At 45.1% G+C, this 18,543-nt stretch overlaps 2 protein-coding genes across 4 annotated transcripts in view; one reads left to right on the forward strand and one right to left on the reverse strand.

The window, feature by feature from the left end:
- Positions 1-386: 386 nt before the first annotated feature.
- LOC148149139 (endogenous retrovirus group 3 member 1 Env polyprotein-like) lies at positions 387-10,248 on the reverse strand. Of its 2 annotated transcripts, none has more exons than XM_087990602.1 (3): positions 9,279-10,248; positions 8,129-8,388; positions 387-3,064 (listed from the first exon to the last, which is right to left on the reverse strand). In XM_087990602.1, the coding sequence occupies exon 3, from the start codon at positions 2,829-2,831 to the stop codon at positions 1,275-1,277; it is 1,557 nt and encodes a 518-aa protein (XP_087846728.1). In that variant the 5' UTR covers positions 2,832-3,064; positions 8,129-8,388; positions 9,279-10,248; the 3' UTR covers positions 387-1,274. The 2 variants fall into 2 exon arrangements, with proteins under 2 accessions (XP_087846728.1, XP_087846729.1); XM_087990603.1 differs by lacking the exon at positions 387-3,064 and adding an exon at positions 6,038-7,468.
- A 221-nt stretch (positions 10,249-10,469) lies between these two features.
- LOC122554337 (ras-related protein Rab-3B) overlaps positions 10,470-18,543 on the forward strand; it is a 175,428-nt gene continuing 167,354 nt past the window's right edge. Inside the window, exon 1 of one of the 2 annotated variants that reach the window (XM_043699202.2) lies at positions 10,470-10,694. The gene's annotated coding sequence lies outside the window, so the exon portion shown is untranslated. The remainder of the gene's footprint in view (positions 10,695-18,543) is intronic. The other variant, XM_043699200.2, reaches the window with a different exon arrangement.

Below are 18,543 nucleotides of genomic sequence, written 5' to 3' on the forward strand. Positions count from 1 at the left end.
AAAACAAAGCTTTTCACTGTGTCTCGGTACATGTGACAATAAATTCAATTCAATTCAAGACTTTAGCATTGCAGGAAAGCAGGGAAATAAATGTTATCTTTTCCTTAACGGCAGGCACTTTCCTCATTCCTGAAGAAGGGCTCATGCCCGAAACATCGATTCTCCTGCTCCTTGGATGCTGCCTGACCTGCTGCGCTTTTCCAGCAACACACTTTCAGCTCTGATTTCCAGCATCTGCAGTCCTCACTTTCTCCTTAACTGCAGGCAATAAAGTTCATGTCTGTTAGAAACGAAAATCGCCTCTCAATAATCGCTCTAGACAAATTCAGGAAAACAAAGTTTTATTAACAAGTCTGCAGAGTTGGGCACCCTTGAAAGAAAAAAAAAGGCGCGCTGAGGCTTACAAAGTCTCCCATTATATACAGTACAAGTCCCTCCCCTCCTTGGCTCTAACGAGCCATGAGGTTCACATTCTTAAAAACATCATTATTCTCCAATTTACACTCTTATCACAAAGTCTGCAACAAATGTCTTCAGAGTCTCTAAAGTTGTTATTTTTCTCACCCTGTAGTCTTATCAGTCAAAGACTTATTCTTCTCTGTCTGTGCAAGCGGTCTTATCAATCTGTAGCAGATGTCTCTCGAGTCGTTTCCCTATCCTGCAGTCTTATCAGTCAAGGACTCATCCTTCCCTGCCTGTGTTAATGGTTTCATCAATCAAGGGCCTGTTTGTTTTTTTTTACTCTGCTCACAAATTGTCAGCATTCTGCACAATTTAAACTATTCTACTTTTGAGTATATAAAATGTTCTAGAAAAGAAACAAAAGTTTTGTCTTTTATTATAGATCAGTCTGTGGTCCAGGCACATCTTAAAGTTTAAACCGAAATTACCTCTCACAATTCCACCCTTTTCTTTCTTTAAGATGTGCCTGACCAAGATAAGCCCCCCCTCCCTCAAGGGCCCGGGAAATCCTTGGTTTTTCGCAGCAACATCACTTTAAGTTCCCGCGTCCCATGTTGTGGAACCACCACTGCCTGGAGTCGGGAAATATTTTTCTGAATTAAAAACTGAATACAGGGAGTTAGGCAGGGTGTTACGAGAAGAAGAATCATGCCTCCCCCAACCACCAGCAACGCCGTGCGCCACCAGCTACCACCTAGGAGACCATCCCACCATCCGCCAAGATTGTACTGGCACATGGGCCAATTTCCGAATTTCATCGGAAATTTTCAAAACCGCTTTACCATTATCGTCAATTTCTAGACAGCAGTTTGTCAGGTTAAATTTCCCGCACACACCCCCCTCCGAGGCCAACAGATAATCCAAGGCTTTTGATATATAGCAGCCCTCATCTGTTCCTGCTGCTTAGCCAACAACTCTAGGGCCAGGGCAGTCCGGTTAGTAATGACTTCTACGACTGCTTGGAGCCTGATAATTCGATTTAACATATAGATAGGAGTACGATATCCCCATGATCCGTCCTGTGCCCACGTAGCCGGCCCGTAGTATTCAATAATCCGGGCCGGTGGCCACTCATCCCCCCAATCACCGACTTGGATATCCCTTGGCGACCTACGCAGGGAGTCAAAGAGTTTAACTCCCAAATCATCGCCTTCCTCCCGGGGTAATAGGAAGAATTCAGGTCTTATTAGACCCAGGAAGCATACTCCAGCCCATCCCATGGGCAGTTTGGAATATGCCTGATTACCGCATATCCAAAATAGGCCATCTGGAGCAGGCCCTCCCTGCCTCACAACGTCATCCCACAACTCCTTTACCCCAGGGACGCCCTCATAAGGACCAGGACCACTGCAATTCCAGTATTCGGATTGTTGGCCCCGTGGCAGAGTCTGGACAGGATTATTCCAGCATTGATTCCCCTGACAACCACCGCTCCACACTCTTTTCATGCCATCGGGAGGGTCAGCACTTAGCTCGTAAGGGGAGGAATCAGAACGTAACCGAATGCAATTTTGATGATCTCGGTTTGCAATGTACCAAGCAATATTCTCAGGCCACCATACTCGCGTGGTTGCATCCAATATATTCTGACAGGGGCTAATCCCTACCTTCACGGTCCCCTTGCCTTCAATACAGAACTGGCCCTCAGGGCTGTTTGTCAGTCTCCACCCCTGGCTTTTTCTGTCGTTGTCATGAGTCCAAGTGGTTTGCAGCAATTCCCCTATGTCTAAGCTTTGACCAGTCCACGGCCATTGTTCCAACATATGCGGCCCCCCACAGACCCAGCAATTGCTAACATTTAAAACAGTGGCTATTCTAGAGGTGAGATCAATAAACAGGTTTTGTGTAACATCAGGGAGTTCAATCTTTCCTTCTACCTCTGCGTATACAGATGGCACTTTAGGGAGCACGACCATTCCCTGACGGTCTTGCTCTTTCCCCAACCCCCGATCAGTGATCTGTATCTTGGTCTCCTTCACTCTGTCAACCTGCTCCCTAAGCAACACGGAGGATAGGTCCCACCTCCCAGTTTTGCTAATACACACCCAGCGGTCATTTATAGGGCAACCATGGATTTTGCCACCGTATCCTTTATTATATACCTGATAATAGGGTCTCCCATCCTCCCAACATTCATGGCGTGCACTCACATCGTAACACCTATCGTCCACATAGGAATGGGACACAAATGATCCCGAATAGATTTGAATCCCAAGTCTTACTGTAGTTCGACATTTGTCACATCTCCCCTCACCCTCCCCCACATACAGGAGTAAACTGATCAATATCCCCACCAATACAGTCCAAGTAGAGTTCATTATTGCTGTCTTTTCAGTTTTACCGACAACGGCTGGTCCCCTTGCTCGCATGTCCAGGTGCTTTCTTCTTCAGGCGGAACAGGCCCCTTTATCCTTGATGCGTGGACCCACCCTTTTTCTTTCGTCCGAACAGCTGCTTCAGTTGTTAACAGAACCTCCTTCCCACCGCGGCTGGAGCTTTTCGGCCTTCCAGGTCTTAACAAGTATCCAATCTCCGGGCTCCACCTTATGCAGGAGGAAGTCGAGCGGCGGAATCTGAGCCAGGAGACCTTTCCTCCGGAGTTCTGCAAAAGAACGGGATAAGGCCAGTAAATAGGTTCGGATAAATACATCCCCCCCTTGTAGAGTGGGACATCCATCAACCTTACTCCAATACGGTAATCCGAACAGCATTTCATAGGGGGAAACCCCGACATCTCGGCGAGGTGCCGTACGTATCCTCAATAGGGCAATGGGCAGGCACTTTGGCCAGGGTAACTTAGTTTCTAACATCAGCTTAGTCAATTAGGTCTTGAGCGTGCCATTCATTCTCTCAACTTGACCCGAACTCTGAGGATGCCAGGGTGCGTGGAATTTCCATTGGATACCCAGGGCAGTACAGATCAAATGGTGTAGCTTAGAAATAAAATGCGTCCCGCAGTCGGAGTCGATAGATTCCATTATGCCATATCTCGGGATTATGTTCTCTAACAACAGTCGGGCCACGGTTGGTGCATCGTCTTTGGCAGTTGGGAAAGCCTCTACCTAGTGAGTGAAATGGTCTACTATTACTAGCAGATATTTCCATCTCTGTACTGGGGGTAATTCTGTAAAGTCGACTTGGATCCTCTGAAATGGCCTAATCGCGAGGGGCTGACCACCGGCTGGCATAGAACGCATGGCCTTCTGATTAATACGCCGGCAAGTGGGGCATCCGACTACCTCTTGTTGGGCTAATGTGTATATCCCCCTGCATACATAGTCTCTCAGGATTGTATCACACATGGCTTGCACCCCCCAGTGGGTCTGATGGTGTAATCGGTGCAGAATACCTCGGGTGATCTGTTTGTTCAGTACTTGTCTCCCATCAGGAACCGTCCACTTTCCGTTAGTATCTAGCCGGGCACCTAATTGATCCATTTTATCAATCTCCCCCGGGTGAAGACGGGTTGTTTAGCGAGCCCTTCCCTCAACGGTATTAACGTTAACAATTGGACGGATTTTTCGACCGCTGCCCGCTTGGCTTCCTCGTCTGCCAGCCGGTTTCCCACCGCTTCCGGTGTCGACCCCTTCTGGTGACCGGGTACATGGACTACTGCAAGTTCCGTAGGTAACGCCAGGGCTTCCAACGTTAGGCTGATCATTTGTTCGTGAGCTAATTCTTTTCCCCGGGAAGTTATCAATCCTCGCTCTTTCCAGATTTTCCCGAAAGTATGAACGACTCCGTATGCATACTTTGAGTCAGTATATATGGTTCCCACTTTCCCTTCCAACAACTTCAGGGCCCTCTGGAGGGCGTACAACTCACAGGATTGGGCTGACCACTTCCCAGGCAGTCGTCCGGACTCAATCGTCCGTTTCGTTGCACCATCTATGACAGCATAGCCACTGTATCGTACTCCACTGATGCACCGGGAGGACCCGTCGATATACAGTTCCTGTCCCTCACCCAGCGGGGCTTCTTGCAGGTCCTCTCGGCTCTTGGTCTGCAAGTCCACAAATTCCACACAATCATGCTCCTGTTCCCCATCTGCAGGACGTCCGTACAGAAACTGGGCTGGGTTGCAACTGAGATCTTTTGCAAAATTGAGATCGTTCCCGGTCATCAAAATCGTCTCATACTTCAGGATGCGAGAGTCTGTTAACCAGCGGTGAGCCTTTTGAGCCAGTATGGTACTAACCGAATGTGGGGAGTATACTGTGATCCTTCCTCCAAAGGTAAGTTTTCGGGCCTCTTCTACTAACATTGCCGTAGCTGCCACTGCCTGTATACAGGTCGGCCATCCACATGACACAGGGTCTAACATTTTTGACAAAAATGCAACCGGCTGACGTTTCCCTGCCCGCAGCTGAGTAAGCACACCCTGGGCAATTCCGCCGGCGCTATTAACATATAACTGGAACGGTTCCTTCAGGGTGGGTAAAGCCAATACCGGAGCTCGAATCAGTTTACTTTTAATAATATTAAATCGCTGCTCCTCCTCATCTGACCAGTCCACCTTTTGTCCTTCTTGTCCCAGTTTGTCGTACAAAAATTTTACTAAAGTGGTGTAACTTTCAATCCATATCCGGCAATACCCTACTAGTCCCAGGAATTGTCTGACTTCCTTCTTCGTCCTGGGTATTGGCATACCCGTAATCCCTGATATTCGTTCTGGCGTGATATGGCGGTGCCCCTTACTGACTTGATGACCCAGATATCTTACTTCTCGCTCCACAAACTGGAGTTTTGTCCTGGAGACGCGTAGACCCTGTTTCCCCAGGAAGTTCAGCAGGGCAACGGTGTCTGCTCGTACCTCCTCTTCTCTTGGTCCTGAGAGTAAGAGATCATCGACATATTGGAGCAATTGATTCTCCGCGTTACACCGAAATCCTCCTAAGATCTGCTCCAGTATTTGTCCAAACAAATTGGGTGACTCCGTGAATCCCTGCGGCAAGACCGTCCATCTTAACTGTCGCTTTCGTCCTGTGAAGGGATTCTCCCATTCAAAGGCAAAAAGGTTCCGACTTTCTTCGTCAAGGGGGCAACTCCAGAAAGCATCCTTCAGATCTATTACGCTGAACCATTCATGTTCGGGGGGAATTTTACTCATTAACGTGTAGGGATTAGGTACCACCGGGTATCTAGCCTGGACTACTTCATTCAACCCCCGCAAGTCTTGCACCAGCCTATATGTCCCGTCCGGCTTCCTCACAGGGAGTATTGGAGTATTGAAAGGGGACATGCATTCCTCCAGTAGTCCATCTGTGATTAATCTTTCTATCACAGGTTGTAACCCCTCCCGTCCTTCCATAGCAATCGGGTATTGTTTCCTTCTTACCGGGCCTCTTCCTGGTAACATGGTGATTTGGAGAGGTTTGATGTTTAGACCCCCTCTGTTCCCCTCTCGGTACCATACTTCCGGGTCTATTTGTTGATCATCTTCTTCGGTGAGGGCGAACAACCTTACCACCATTTCCCCGTTATTTGGTACCGTTCCGATCCCTAGTTTGACCTGCAAGTCTCTTCCTAACAAATTAAACCTCGCCGATGGCAGTAGAAGGAGGTCTCGTTTAGTAGTTCTGTTTTCATACCCAATTTCCACGTCCTCCACCACTGGGACTTGTAATTTCTGTCCTCCAATTCCAGATACCCCCATAACTTTTCCTCCTGCTCGGGTGCCGGGGGGTATTTGGATTATATTTGATCTTTCGGCTCCCGAGTCCACCATAAATGTGATCTCCGATCCTTGGGGCCCTACTTTCAAGTTTACCAGGGGTTCCTGTCGATAGTCCTTTTGCCCCAAGGGTAGGAACCCCCGACCTCCCTAATCTTCCTCCATCAGGGCGTACGACCTCACCTCCCGCTTGTAGCGGGAGCACTCCCGTTTAAAATGTCCCTCTTCATTACAATAGTAACATCTGAGTGTCCTCTTCGTTTCCCTGTCGCGGTCTCGCGTTCCTCCACTCTTCCTTTGTTCCGGCCATGGTTCTCTCTTCCTCTGCTCTTGCCACGACTCTCCCCTTTCCTGTTTCTGCCACGGCTCTCCCTTTTCCCTTCTTCCAGCTGTCATTTGTTGCACCGTTTGCATCATTATCTTTGTCGCCTTCTTTTGCTTCTCATCGTCCCTTCTCACAAACACCTTTTGCGCCTCCCGTAGTAATTCACTTAAAGATTTACTATCCCAATCATCCATTTTCTCTAACTTCTTTCGTATGTCCGGCCAGGCCTTTGATACAAACTCTACCCGTATGAGTTGTTGCCCCACGTCCGTCTCAGGGTCCACCCCAGCAAACTGCTGCAAATTCTTCCTAATCCTGTCTAGGAAGTCCGTAGGGGTTTCCTCCGGGTTTTGATGATTACCAAAGGCCTTGGTAAAATTGTGCCCCTTCAGGGCTGCGTGTCTTATTCCTTTTATCCAATATTCCCGCATGTCTCTCATGTTGCGCCGTCCTTCCTCCGTGTTCTTATCCCACTCGGGGTCGGTGAGGGGAAACTTCTGCTCCCCTCCTTCTCCCCCCTCTCTCTCCCAGACCAAGAGCGCAGCTTGTCGTATCATCTGACGCTCCTGGCTAGAGAACAATGTTTTCATGATGGAACACATCTCTTCCCACGTGTAAGTATTCGGACCCAGGAACTGATCCAATTGTTCAGCAAGTCCCATGGGGTCCTCTAGTAGACCCTTCATCTCCCTCCTGAAATTCCGTACTTCAGTACTCGTCAAGGGAACGTTCACATATCCCGTCCTTCCTTCCTCGCCCCCCATGGGCACTTCCCGGAGTGGATTCATTCTTGCAATTGTGACAGGGTTTTGTCTGTGACCCTTTCCAGCTTGAGATCTGGTCTGTACCCCTGAGGTAGTTTGTGATTCCTCCCCATTTTCTTCCCCTTCCCCTGAATCGTCGTCACCCGAAGGAACATTTTGTGGGGCAGACGGGGTCACGTAGGGCGGCGGTAAGTGATCTAAAGGGTCCCATTCTTTCTGCCCTTTCGAGTCTTTATTAGTTACCTGCATTTGGCAAGATATCGTAACCGGTAGCCAACAAAGGGCAGAATCACTTTCTTCCAGATTAACATCAGGTTTTGAATTGACATATAAAATGAGGGCTTGCCGGACCCAGTCTTCGTCAGTACCGAATCTAGGCCACCACACTGAGTCGCCCTGAATAGGTTTCTGGGACCACTTTTGACAGTATTTTACCATCTTCCTTTTAGATTTTCCCTTTCTTCCACCCTGATCCCAATTATTTAGCATTCTCCCTAACGGACTATCGTCAGGTACCCCGGGGTATGTGTCATTGTCCCTGTTTAAGCCTACCTTTCCCTTAATCGCCTTAGATCCCTTATTTCCCATTTCCGAGGACTTCGTATTTTTCCCGTGATAATCTATCACAATGTAGCCAATTCCCGGACCTTCAGTCCCGTGATCGCCCAGGTTCCTTTGCAGGCACCCCCGGTCTTTGGATTCCTGTGTCCTACGTCTCTGTGACACAGATCACAGGCACCCCGTAGGTACACGTTCCTCCTCAAACACGGTCTCTGCAAAATCCCTCACAGGCGAGCCCCAGTTTCTAGGTTCCTGAGTCCCACGTCTCTGTAGAAAAATCCACAGGCACCCCGTAGGTCCCCAGTCCTCCGGAAACACGGTCCCCGCAAGTTTTTTTCTTACCTGGGTTCGGTGCACCGAAATTACTCGATCATTAACCGTCCCCACTGCCTCGGGTACACCCCTCCTTTGTTTTCCTGAGCCTCCCGGATATCACTTGCTCAAGCCGCGCGGGGCGACAAGCAAGGAATCAGGGACTGCCGAACTCGGCAGGGTGCACCTTCTCCGATATCCTTCCTCAACTCCCCTTGCGGCCGGAGTGTTGATCCCGGACGACGAGCCCCCAAGTTGTTAGAAACGAAAATCGCCTCTCAATAATCGCTCTAGACAAATTCAGGAAAACAAAGTTTTATTAACAAGTCTGCAGAGTTGGGCACCCTTGAAAGAAAAAAAAAGGCGCGCTGAGGCTTACAAAGTCTCCCATTATATACAGTACAAGTCCCTCCCCTCCTTGGCTCTAACGAGCCATGAGGTTCACATTCTTAAAAACATCATTATTCTCCAATTTACACTCTTATCACAAAGTCTGCAACAAATGTCTTCAGAGTCTCTAAAGTTGTTGTTTTTCTCACCCTGTAGTCTTATCAGTCAAAGACTTATTCTTCTCTGTCTGTGCTAGAGGTCTTATCAATCTGTAGCAGATGTCTCTCGAGTCGTTTCCCTATCCTGCAGTCTTATCAGTCAAGGACTCATCCCTCCCTGCCTGTGTTAATGGTTTCATCAATCAAGGGCCTGTTTGTTTTTTTTTACTCTGCTCACAAATTGTCAGCATTCTGCACAATTTAAACTATTCTACTTTTGAGTATATAAAATGTTCTAGAAAAGAAACAAAAGTTTTGTCTTTTATTATAGATCAGTCTGTGGTCCAGGCACATCTTAAAGTTTAAACCGAAATTACCTCTCACAATGTCTTTTCAACTTTCTTTCAGAATCTTGGTTATTTTCTATAAAGCTTAAGAAATTCTGGTACATGTAATGGCTTACAAAATTGTATCTAAGTCATCTATGAATCAGTAGATTTTGTTAAATTGAGTAATACATGGTCTATTAATGTCACTAACATTTATGATGGGATGGTCACAGAGTATTGTGAATGGGTTCATGTCATTGTATAATCACAGCAAAGATATAGAAACAGATTTGTGGCTATCTTGTTAACAAATCATTCTCAGATCTCTAGTCTTACAAGAATTGATTATGCATTAGCTTTTACCTGAGTATTATTTTCATGTTCTTATTCAATTTCTCATAGAAGAGTTATAATCTTTGGGCAGGTTGTAGTTGGTGGTACATTGATACATTTTCTAATCAATCTGTCCAGAGATGTAACTATATACCCCTGGAGCGTATGGGTCTTGAGTTTGGAGTTTCTGTTCCAGAGGTAGGGACACTATCACTGCACAAGATGAGAGTTTGATGTATGGCAATCATCTTTGTATCATTTAAAATTTTACATTGACCTCCCTTCTAGCGCCAATGCCATGGCAGAAGGGTGCTTTAAGGAAAATAGGTTACTGAAAAATGAGGTTGGCAAAATGAGCTTTGTTAATTTAGTCTTTTTAGACTGAGATCATCAAAATAGATTATGTTTCAAACTAAAATTAGTGACTCATTGTGAAAAAGTGCCATTTTTCTGCTGCCCGAGATAGGACAGTGCAATATCTCAAGATGGGCCTGGATAAATGCTAAAAGGATCAAGAAATCTGAAAGTGAGGTGAATGGATTCGCGATACCGATCGAACCAGGTTCTAAAGGATTATTTTGCTGCAGTTCAATTCTTTTCTTTGGTTACTATAATAATTTTGATAAACGCTTTCAAAAGGAAAGTGAATAGGCACTTGAGGGAAATAAATTTGCAGGACTATCGGCTAGAGCATGGGAATGGGACAGACTGAATTGTCTAATAAGCGCCGGAATTGATGGTCGAACTGGCCCCTGCTGGTGTTGCAAATGTTTCAATGATTCTAATTTTAAGATGTTAAACTATTAATGGGGGAATAACTACAAAATTGTGAAAGAAAACCACTTTGAAGATCTCCCATATTTTTGTATTGGACATGATACTAATCAGGGTGCAGTCTCTCTGCTGTCACAAGACTTCAAAAACAAAGTTAAAAATCACACAACACCAGGTTATAATCGTGACGAAGGAGCAACGTTTCGAAAGCTAGTGCTTCCAAATAAACCCGTTGGACTATAACCTGATGTTGTGTGATTTTTAACTTTGTCCACCTCACTCTAACACCAACTGCTCGATATCATGGCTTCGAAAAGAAAGTTGGGGCGAGCGAAGCGTGCGGCATGACGTTCCCAACGCATTGAGAGAAAAACTCCACGCCATGACAGGGAGGGAAGACGCTTTTATTGCTGCTCTGACGTTTCCTTCGCTCATCTGCCCCGGCGAAGCGGAGAGATGTCTGGATTGTGTGCGCACACTTTCCCTCACTGAAAGCAGCTGCTGTTCGAGACAACTAGAGCGGCAACTAAACTCCACTGTGAAATCGAGCCGGCGGTTTCACAGCTGTAACTATTAAACCTTGAATAAGAATTATTTTTGATTATCTTTTGACTTATATCCGGGTTTAGATCAGTTATTTCAAAGAAGCTGAGTAGGACACCGCACAATAAGGTGAGCGTCTCTCTTGTTATATACATCTTCCACGAGGACAGGTTTTCCAATTCTGATTAATCAGACTGTAAATAAACCAGCCCGGTTTCTCTTTCCACTTCCCCTGAAAACTGATGTTACTCGTCTATTTTGTTTTTATTTCCCTGGATACCGAAGTATATTATTTTCGGGCAGTCAATCTTTTTCTGCTCATAACCCTTAAAGACTCTCTTGCTTTCATCGTACCTTAAGAACGCAGCAAATTTGCTATGGATTTCCTCGATTGTTTCAACACCCCGTCATGTTTTGTGCCCAAACCCATTAATCTGATCGCAAAAAAATTGTTGTTTGAAAGGTCGAGTAAATCCGTTCTGATGGAAACGGGATACCATTTTAATGAGTCTCTCAATATTTTAAATTGTTACAACTGGCCAAGTCTACGGCTAATGTAGACATCGATCGCCACTGTGAAATGAAACAGGTTTGTTTTTCCTAAATAAAGTATCTAGTCCGGTCTAACATTGTGCGATGTAACATAGTGTCTGTGATTATTGTAGTTTTACAACAGGAATTGAAGTATTTGACACGCATTTGCAATCGTGCAAAAAAAAAGGCAACAATTTCACCATTCAACCCCCAAAGGGAGTTGAATAATGTCAATCAGCATTGTCATGTTTTTTTCCTCCTATTCCAGGTAGTTGGTGATTTAAAAATAGCGACTGTAGTGATGCCTATTGGAAAATTATTTAAGTGTGCACCTGGTACTTTTTGAATCTAACCATGTGATGGACAACCCTTAAAGAATTAAGAACAATAACATCCTGGGATAACAGAATATTCCCACTTCTGTTTAACCCTTGCCTAAAATCAGCCAACTGGGTTTTTAAACAATTGTTTGCTTTCAGGATTTTTCAGGGATTACTTGCCCAGTGTAAAATTTGTGAATTACCCAATTTCATATGTATTGTTGGCAGAAACAACTATGAAGAACAAGATTATCAGTAATCACTATCAGTCGTTATTCTCTTGCTACCAAATGCCACCCTGGAGTCTTGTAGGATTATTGAGTATTTTTTAAAAGCATTTTAAAACTTATCTATCCTCATAGAGTGATATGCATGACAAAGATGAAAAGAATGGTGGGAATTTGTGATAAAAATCAGGAAATATATAGCTGTGATTAACTGGAAAGGGAAAATAGACCAATTCCAAACTGCCTAGTTTAGGTCCTCCATTGGAATGATATTTATGCAACTAAGTAATAGGGAAAAAGGAGAAGAATGGGATTGAGAAACACGTCATGAGTGAATGATGGAGCAGACTGGATGGATCAAATAGTCTAATTCTGCTCCTATTTGTTATGGTGTGATAATCTTTGTGACCTTCTTCAGCTTTACAATCTCCTCTAATGCAGCCTCTTTTTCAATCACTGCTCCCTGAAACACCATCATTAGAGAAACACTGAAAGAACTGCGAGTGCTGTAAATCAGAAACAAAAATTGAAGTTGCAGGAAAAGCTCAGCAGGTCAGGCAGCATCTATGAAGAGAAATCAGAGTTAATGTTTCAGGTCCAGTGACCCTTCCTCAGAACCATTAGAGGCTGTCCGAACAGTCTCCTAAGCTCGACATTCTAGAATTCCCTCCCTAGACTTTTCTGTCAATCACTCTTTTAAAATTGAACATAGAACATTACAGGGCAACACAGGCTCTTTCGCCCTCGATGGTTTCACAGGTTGGTGCAACAATCTGAAGCCCATCTAACCTACACTATTCCATTTTCATCCATATGTTTATTCAATGACAATTTTAACACCCTTGAAGTTGGTGTGTCAACTTCTGTTGCAGGCAGTGTGTTCCACACCCCTACTACTCTGAGTAAAGAACCTACCTCTGACATCTGTCTTTTATATATCATCCCTCAATTTAAAGCTAACTCCTCTTGTGATAGCCATCACCATCCGAGGAAAAAGGCTTTCACTGTGCACCCTATCTACCCTCTGATTATATTATATGTCTCAATTAAGTCATTTCTCAACCTTCTTCTCTCTAACGAAAACAGCCTCAAGTCCCTCAGCCTTTCTTTGTAAGATCTTCCCTCCATACCAGGCAATATCCCAGTAAATCTCCTTTGCACCCTTTCCAACCTTCCACATCCTTCCTTTAATGAGGTGACCAGAATTGTACACAATACTCCAAGTGTGGGTGCACCAGAGGTTTGTATAGCTACAACATGATCACATTGGCTCTGAAACTCAATCTCTCTACTAATAACAGCTAATACATTGTATGCCTTCTTAACAATCCTGGATTCAGGGGTAGCCATGGGCACACGTATGGGCCCCAGGTATGCCTGTCTCTTTGTTGGCTACATAGAACAGGTGATCTTCCGTAATTACATCGGCACCACTCCCCACCTCTTCCTCCGCTACGAGGAGGTTGAGCAATTCATCAACTTCACCAACACATTCCACCCTGACCTTAAATTTACCTGGACCATCTCTGATACCTCCCTCCCCTTCCTGGACCTCTCTATATCCAGTAATGACGACCGTCTTGACACTGACATTTTTTACAAACCCACCAACTCCCATAGCTACCTGGACTACACCTTTTCCCACCTTACCTCTTGCAAAAATACCATCCCGTATTCCCAATTCCTCCATCTCCACCATATCTGCTCCCAGGAGGACTAGTTCCACCACAGAACACACCAGATGGCCTCCTTCTTTAGAGACCGCAATTTCCTTCCCACGTGGTTAAAGATGCCCTCCAACACATCTCGTCCACATCCTGCACCTCCGCCCTCAGACACCACCCCTCCAACCGTAACAAGGACAGAACGCCCCTGGTGCTCATCTTCCAACCTTCCAACCTTCGCATAAACCAAATCATCCGCCGACATTTCCGCTACCTCCAAACAGACCCCACCACCAGGCATATATTTCCCTCCCCACCCCTTTCCACCTTCCGCAAAGACCGTTCCCTCCGTGACTACCTGGTCAGGTCCACGCCCCCATACAACTCACCCTCCCATCCTGGCACCTTCCCCTGCCACCGCAGGAACTGCAAACCTGCACCCATACCACTTCCCTCACCTCCATCCAAGGCCCTAAATGAGCCTTCCACATCCATCAAAGTTTTACCTGCACATCCACTAATATCATTTATTGTATCCGTTGTTCCCGATGTGGCCTCCTCTACATTGGGGAGACTGGACGCCTCCTAGCAGAGCGCTTTAGGGAACATCTCTGGGACACCCGCACCAATCAACCACACCGCCCTGTGGCCCAACATTTCAACTCCCCCTCCCACTCTGCCAAGGACATAGAGGTCCTGGGCCTCCTTCACCGCTGCTCCCTCACCACCAGACACCTGGAGGAAGAACGCCTCATCTTCCGCCTCAGAACACTTCAACCCCAGGGCATCAATGTGGACTTCAACAGTTTCCTCATTTCCCCTTCCCCCACCTCACCCTAGTTCCAAACTTCCAGCTCAGCACTGTCCCCATGACTTGTCCTACCTGCCTATCTTCTTTTCCACCTATCCACTCCACCCTCCTCCCTGACCTATCACCTTCATCCCCTCCCCCACTCACCTATCGTACTCTATGCTACTTTCTCCCCACCCCCACCCTCCTCTAGCTTATCTCTCCACGCTTCAGGCTCTCTGCCGTTATTCCTGATGAAGGACTTTTGCACAAAACGTTGATTTTACTGCTCCTCGGATGCTGTCTGAACTGCTGTGCTCTTCCAGCACCACTAATCCAGAATCTGGTTTCCAGCATCTGCAGTCATTGTTTTTACCTTCTTAACAATCCTATCAACCTGGCTGGCAGGTTTTCAGGGATCTATGAACATGGACACCGAGATCTCTCTGCTCATCTATACTACCAAGAATCTTACCACTAGCCCTGTTACTCCTTCTAAAGTGAATCACCTCACACTTTTCCGCATTAAACTCCATTTGCCACCTCTCAGCCCAGCTCTGCAGCTTATCTATCTCTCTGTAACCCACAACGTCCTTCGGCACTATACACAACTCTGCCTACCTTAGTGTCAACCGCAAATTCACTAACCCATCCTTCTACACCCTCATCCAGGTCATTTATAAAAATGACAAACAGCAGTGGCCCCAAAACAGATCCTTGCAGTACACCACTAGTAACTGAACTCCAGGATGAATATTTCCCATCAACCACCACCTATGTCTTCTTTCAGCTAACCAATTTCTGATTCAAACCACTAAATCACCCTCAATCCCATGCCTCTGTATTTTGTGCAATAGTCTATCATGGGGAGTCTTATCAAATGCCTTATCGAAATCCATATATACCACATCAACCACTTTACCCTCATCCACCTGTTTGGTCACCTTCTCAAAGAACTTAATAAGGTTTGTGAGGCATGACCCACCCTTCACAAAACCATGTTGACTATCCCTTGTCAACTTATTTCTTTCTCGATGATTATAAATCCTATCTCTTATAACCTTTTCCAACACTTTACCCACAACCGAAGTAACGCTTACTGGTCTATAATTATCAGGGTTGTCTCTATCCCCTTCTTGAACAAGGGAACAACATTTGCTTTCCTCCTGTCTTCTGGCACTATTCCTGTAGACAACGACAACATAAAGGTCAAAGCCCAAGGCTCTGCAGTCTCCTCCCTGGCTTCCCAGCGAATCCTAGGATAAATCCCATCCAGGCCAGGGAACTTATCTATTGTCACACTTTCCAGAATTGCTAACACCTCCTCCTTGTACATCTCAATCACATCTATTCTAGCAGCCTGTATCTCAGTATTCTCCTTGAAAACATTGTCTTTTTTCCAGTGTGAATACTGATGAAAAATATTCATTTTTTTGAAATATTGCATGCAATACTGGTCTCCTTCCTATTGGAAAGATGTTGTGAATCTTGAAAGGGTTCAGAAAAGGTTTGCAAGAATGTTGCCAGGGTTGGAGGATTTGAGCTATAGGGAAAGGCTGAACAGGCTGGGGCTGTTTTCCCAGGAGCGTCGGAGGCTGAGGGGTGACCTTATAGAGGTTTACAAAATTATGAGGAGCGTGCATAGGATAAATCGACAAAGTCTTTTCCCTGGGGTGGGTATAGGTTTAGGGTGAGAGGGGAAAGATATAAGAGACCTCAGGGGCAACGTTTTCACACAGGGTGTGGTACGTGTATGGAATGAGCTGCCAGAGGAAGTGGTGGAGACTGGTATAATTGCAACATTTAAAAGGCATTTGGATGGGTATATGAATAGGAAGGGTTTGGAGGGATATGAGCCGGGTGCTGGCAGGTAGGATTAGATTGGGTTGGGATATCTGGTCGGCATGGAGGGGTTGGACCGAAGGGTCTGTTTCCATGCTGTACATCTCTATGACTCTATGACTATTTCACGCTTCCTCAGCTCCTTTGATTCCACGCATAACTTCCCACTACTATCCTTGATTGGTCCTAATCTTAGTCTAGTCATGCTTTTAGTCCTGATATACCTATAGAACTCCTGAGGGTTTTCTTTGATCCTATCTGCCAACGACTTCTCATGTCCCTTCCTGGTTCTTCTGAGCTCTCTCTTTAGATCTTTCCTGGCTGGCTTGTAACTCTCAAGTGCCCTAACTGAGCCTTCATGTTTCATCCTAACATAAGCCTTCTTTTTCCTCTTGACAAGAGCTTCACCTTCTTTAGTAAACCACAGTTCTCTCGCTTGACAACTTCCTCCCTATCTGCCAGGTATATACTTATCAAGGACATGCAGTAGCTGTTCCTTGAATAAACTCCCCATTTTAATTGTATCCATCCCCTGCAGTTTCCTTCCCCATTCTATGCATCCTAAATCTTGCCTAATCTCATCATAATCGCCTTTCCCCCAGCTGTAACTCTTGCCCTGCGGTATATACCGATCCCTTTCCATTGCTAAAGTAAACATAACTGAATTGTGTCAGTATCACCAAAGTGTTCAGCTACCTCCAAATCTAACACTTGGCTGGGTTCATCACCCAGTGCTAAATACAATGTGGCCTTGCCTCTTGTTGGCCTGTCTACATACTGTGTCAGGAAACTCTCCCGCACATATGGGACAAAAACTGACCCATCTAAAGTACTCGAACTATAGTAGTCCCAGTCATTATTTGGAAAGTTAAAGTCCCCCATAACAATTACCCTGTCATTCTCGCTCCTATCGAGAATCATCTTTGCTATCCTTTCCTGTACATCTCTGGAGCTATTTGGAGGCCGAAAGAAAACTCCCAACAGGGTGACCTCTCCTTTCCTGTTTCTAACCTCAGCCTTTCCTACCTCAGTAGACAAGTCCTCAATATCCTTTCTGCCATCGTAGTACTGCCCTTGATTAACAATGCCACACTTGCCCCTCTTTTACCTTCTCTGTTCTTACTGAAACATCTAAATCCCTGAACCTGCAATAAACATTCCTGTCCCTGCTCGACCTCTGTCTCTGAAATGGCCACAACATCGAAATCCCAGGTACCAACCTATGCTGCAAGTTCACCCACCTTATTCTGATGCTCCTGGCGTTAAAGTAGACACATTTCAAACCAACTTCTTGCTTGCCGGTGCCCTCTTGCGAACTTGAAACCTTATTTCTAACCTCACTACTCTGAACCTCCTGTATACTGGATACACATTTGCTTTCCTCCTGTCTTCTGGCACTATTCCTGTAGACAACGACAACATAAAGGTCAAAGCCCAAGGCTTTGAACCTCCTGTATACTGGATACACATCTCTCTGCTGAATTAATTGAAACTTTACTTAATTCTTGATAAAAGCCACCTCCTAGACCAAGCCTTTAATTGAACATCTACTTCTTTGGCATTTTTTTTGTCTGATTACACTTCTGTTGATTGTTTCAGGATGTTTTCCTATGTTAATGGTGTTCATTGCATGTTAATTGCATGTCATTGTTGTAAGGTTTCTATGAAAAGTTTCTGATGAAAGGTCACAACCAAGTCATTGACTTCAGTGCAATATTAAGAGCACTAACAGAGGGTTTATATTTTGAACGAAGCTACTGAACCTCTCAGGTGGATGTGAAAGATCCCATGGTATTGGGTATTTTCCAGAAGAAAAACAGATGAGTTCTCCTGGTATACTGGTCAACAGTTATAATTAAAACATAACTGAATCTCAAGGTGAACAGAGAAAAATTATCAGAATGCAAGAAATTTATTGTGCTGATAAATAGAACTATGTATTGAAAGATATCGGTGGACACGTCTGGAATTTGAAGAAGGAATTCCTTGAAAAATTAAGCCAAAAAAAGTTGAATTTAGGTTTTATATATTTCATATTTAATTTTTATCTGCTTTGACAATAACTTGTTCCGTGTTGAAGTTGTTTTGATCAATTGCCCTTCTCCATATATTGGCAATGAAAATACCTGTTGTCAATTCAACACCAGCAGATGATTTCTGAACTGCTATTTGTCTCCACTTTCTAGCCCAATGGATTATTTCCTGTTCTGGGTGTGGTTACCATGAAGGATTTTCCTTCTCAGCCTCTCCCTTCACCTGGGAAGTGGTGATCCTCAGGTTAAATCACACTAGTATTCTCTTTCTAATGGGAGAGCAGCTGTTTGGTCCGGTGGGACTATGACGACCTTATCCTTTTTCCATTTCAATTCCTCATACACCTGCTATGGTAACCTTCAAGTTGTCGATTTTAGTGATGAAATTGAAAACTGTACTATGGACCCCAGTACAGGTCTTAGCGTTTGATGCATGGTTTTCTCAGAGTTCATTCCTTCTGTGACTATCCTCTCTTAATTTATACAATCATTTGACTGCCATAGGGAAACAAAGGAATGAGAACAGTTAACAACACCACTTTCAGATATTTTCTGATCAATCTATTCA

The sequence above is a fragment of the Chiloscyllium plagiosum genome, unplaced genomic scaffold, assembly GCF_037043375.1.
Source record: "Chiloscyllium plagiosum isolate Xiang-an unplaced genomic scaffold, Cpla_swu_hap1 HiC_scaffold_9, whole genome shotgun sequence".
NCBI classification, from domain to species: Eukaryota; Metazoa; Chordata; class Chondrichthyes; order Orectolobiformes; family Hemiscylliidae; genus Chiloscyllium; species Chiloscyllium plagiosum.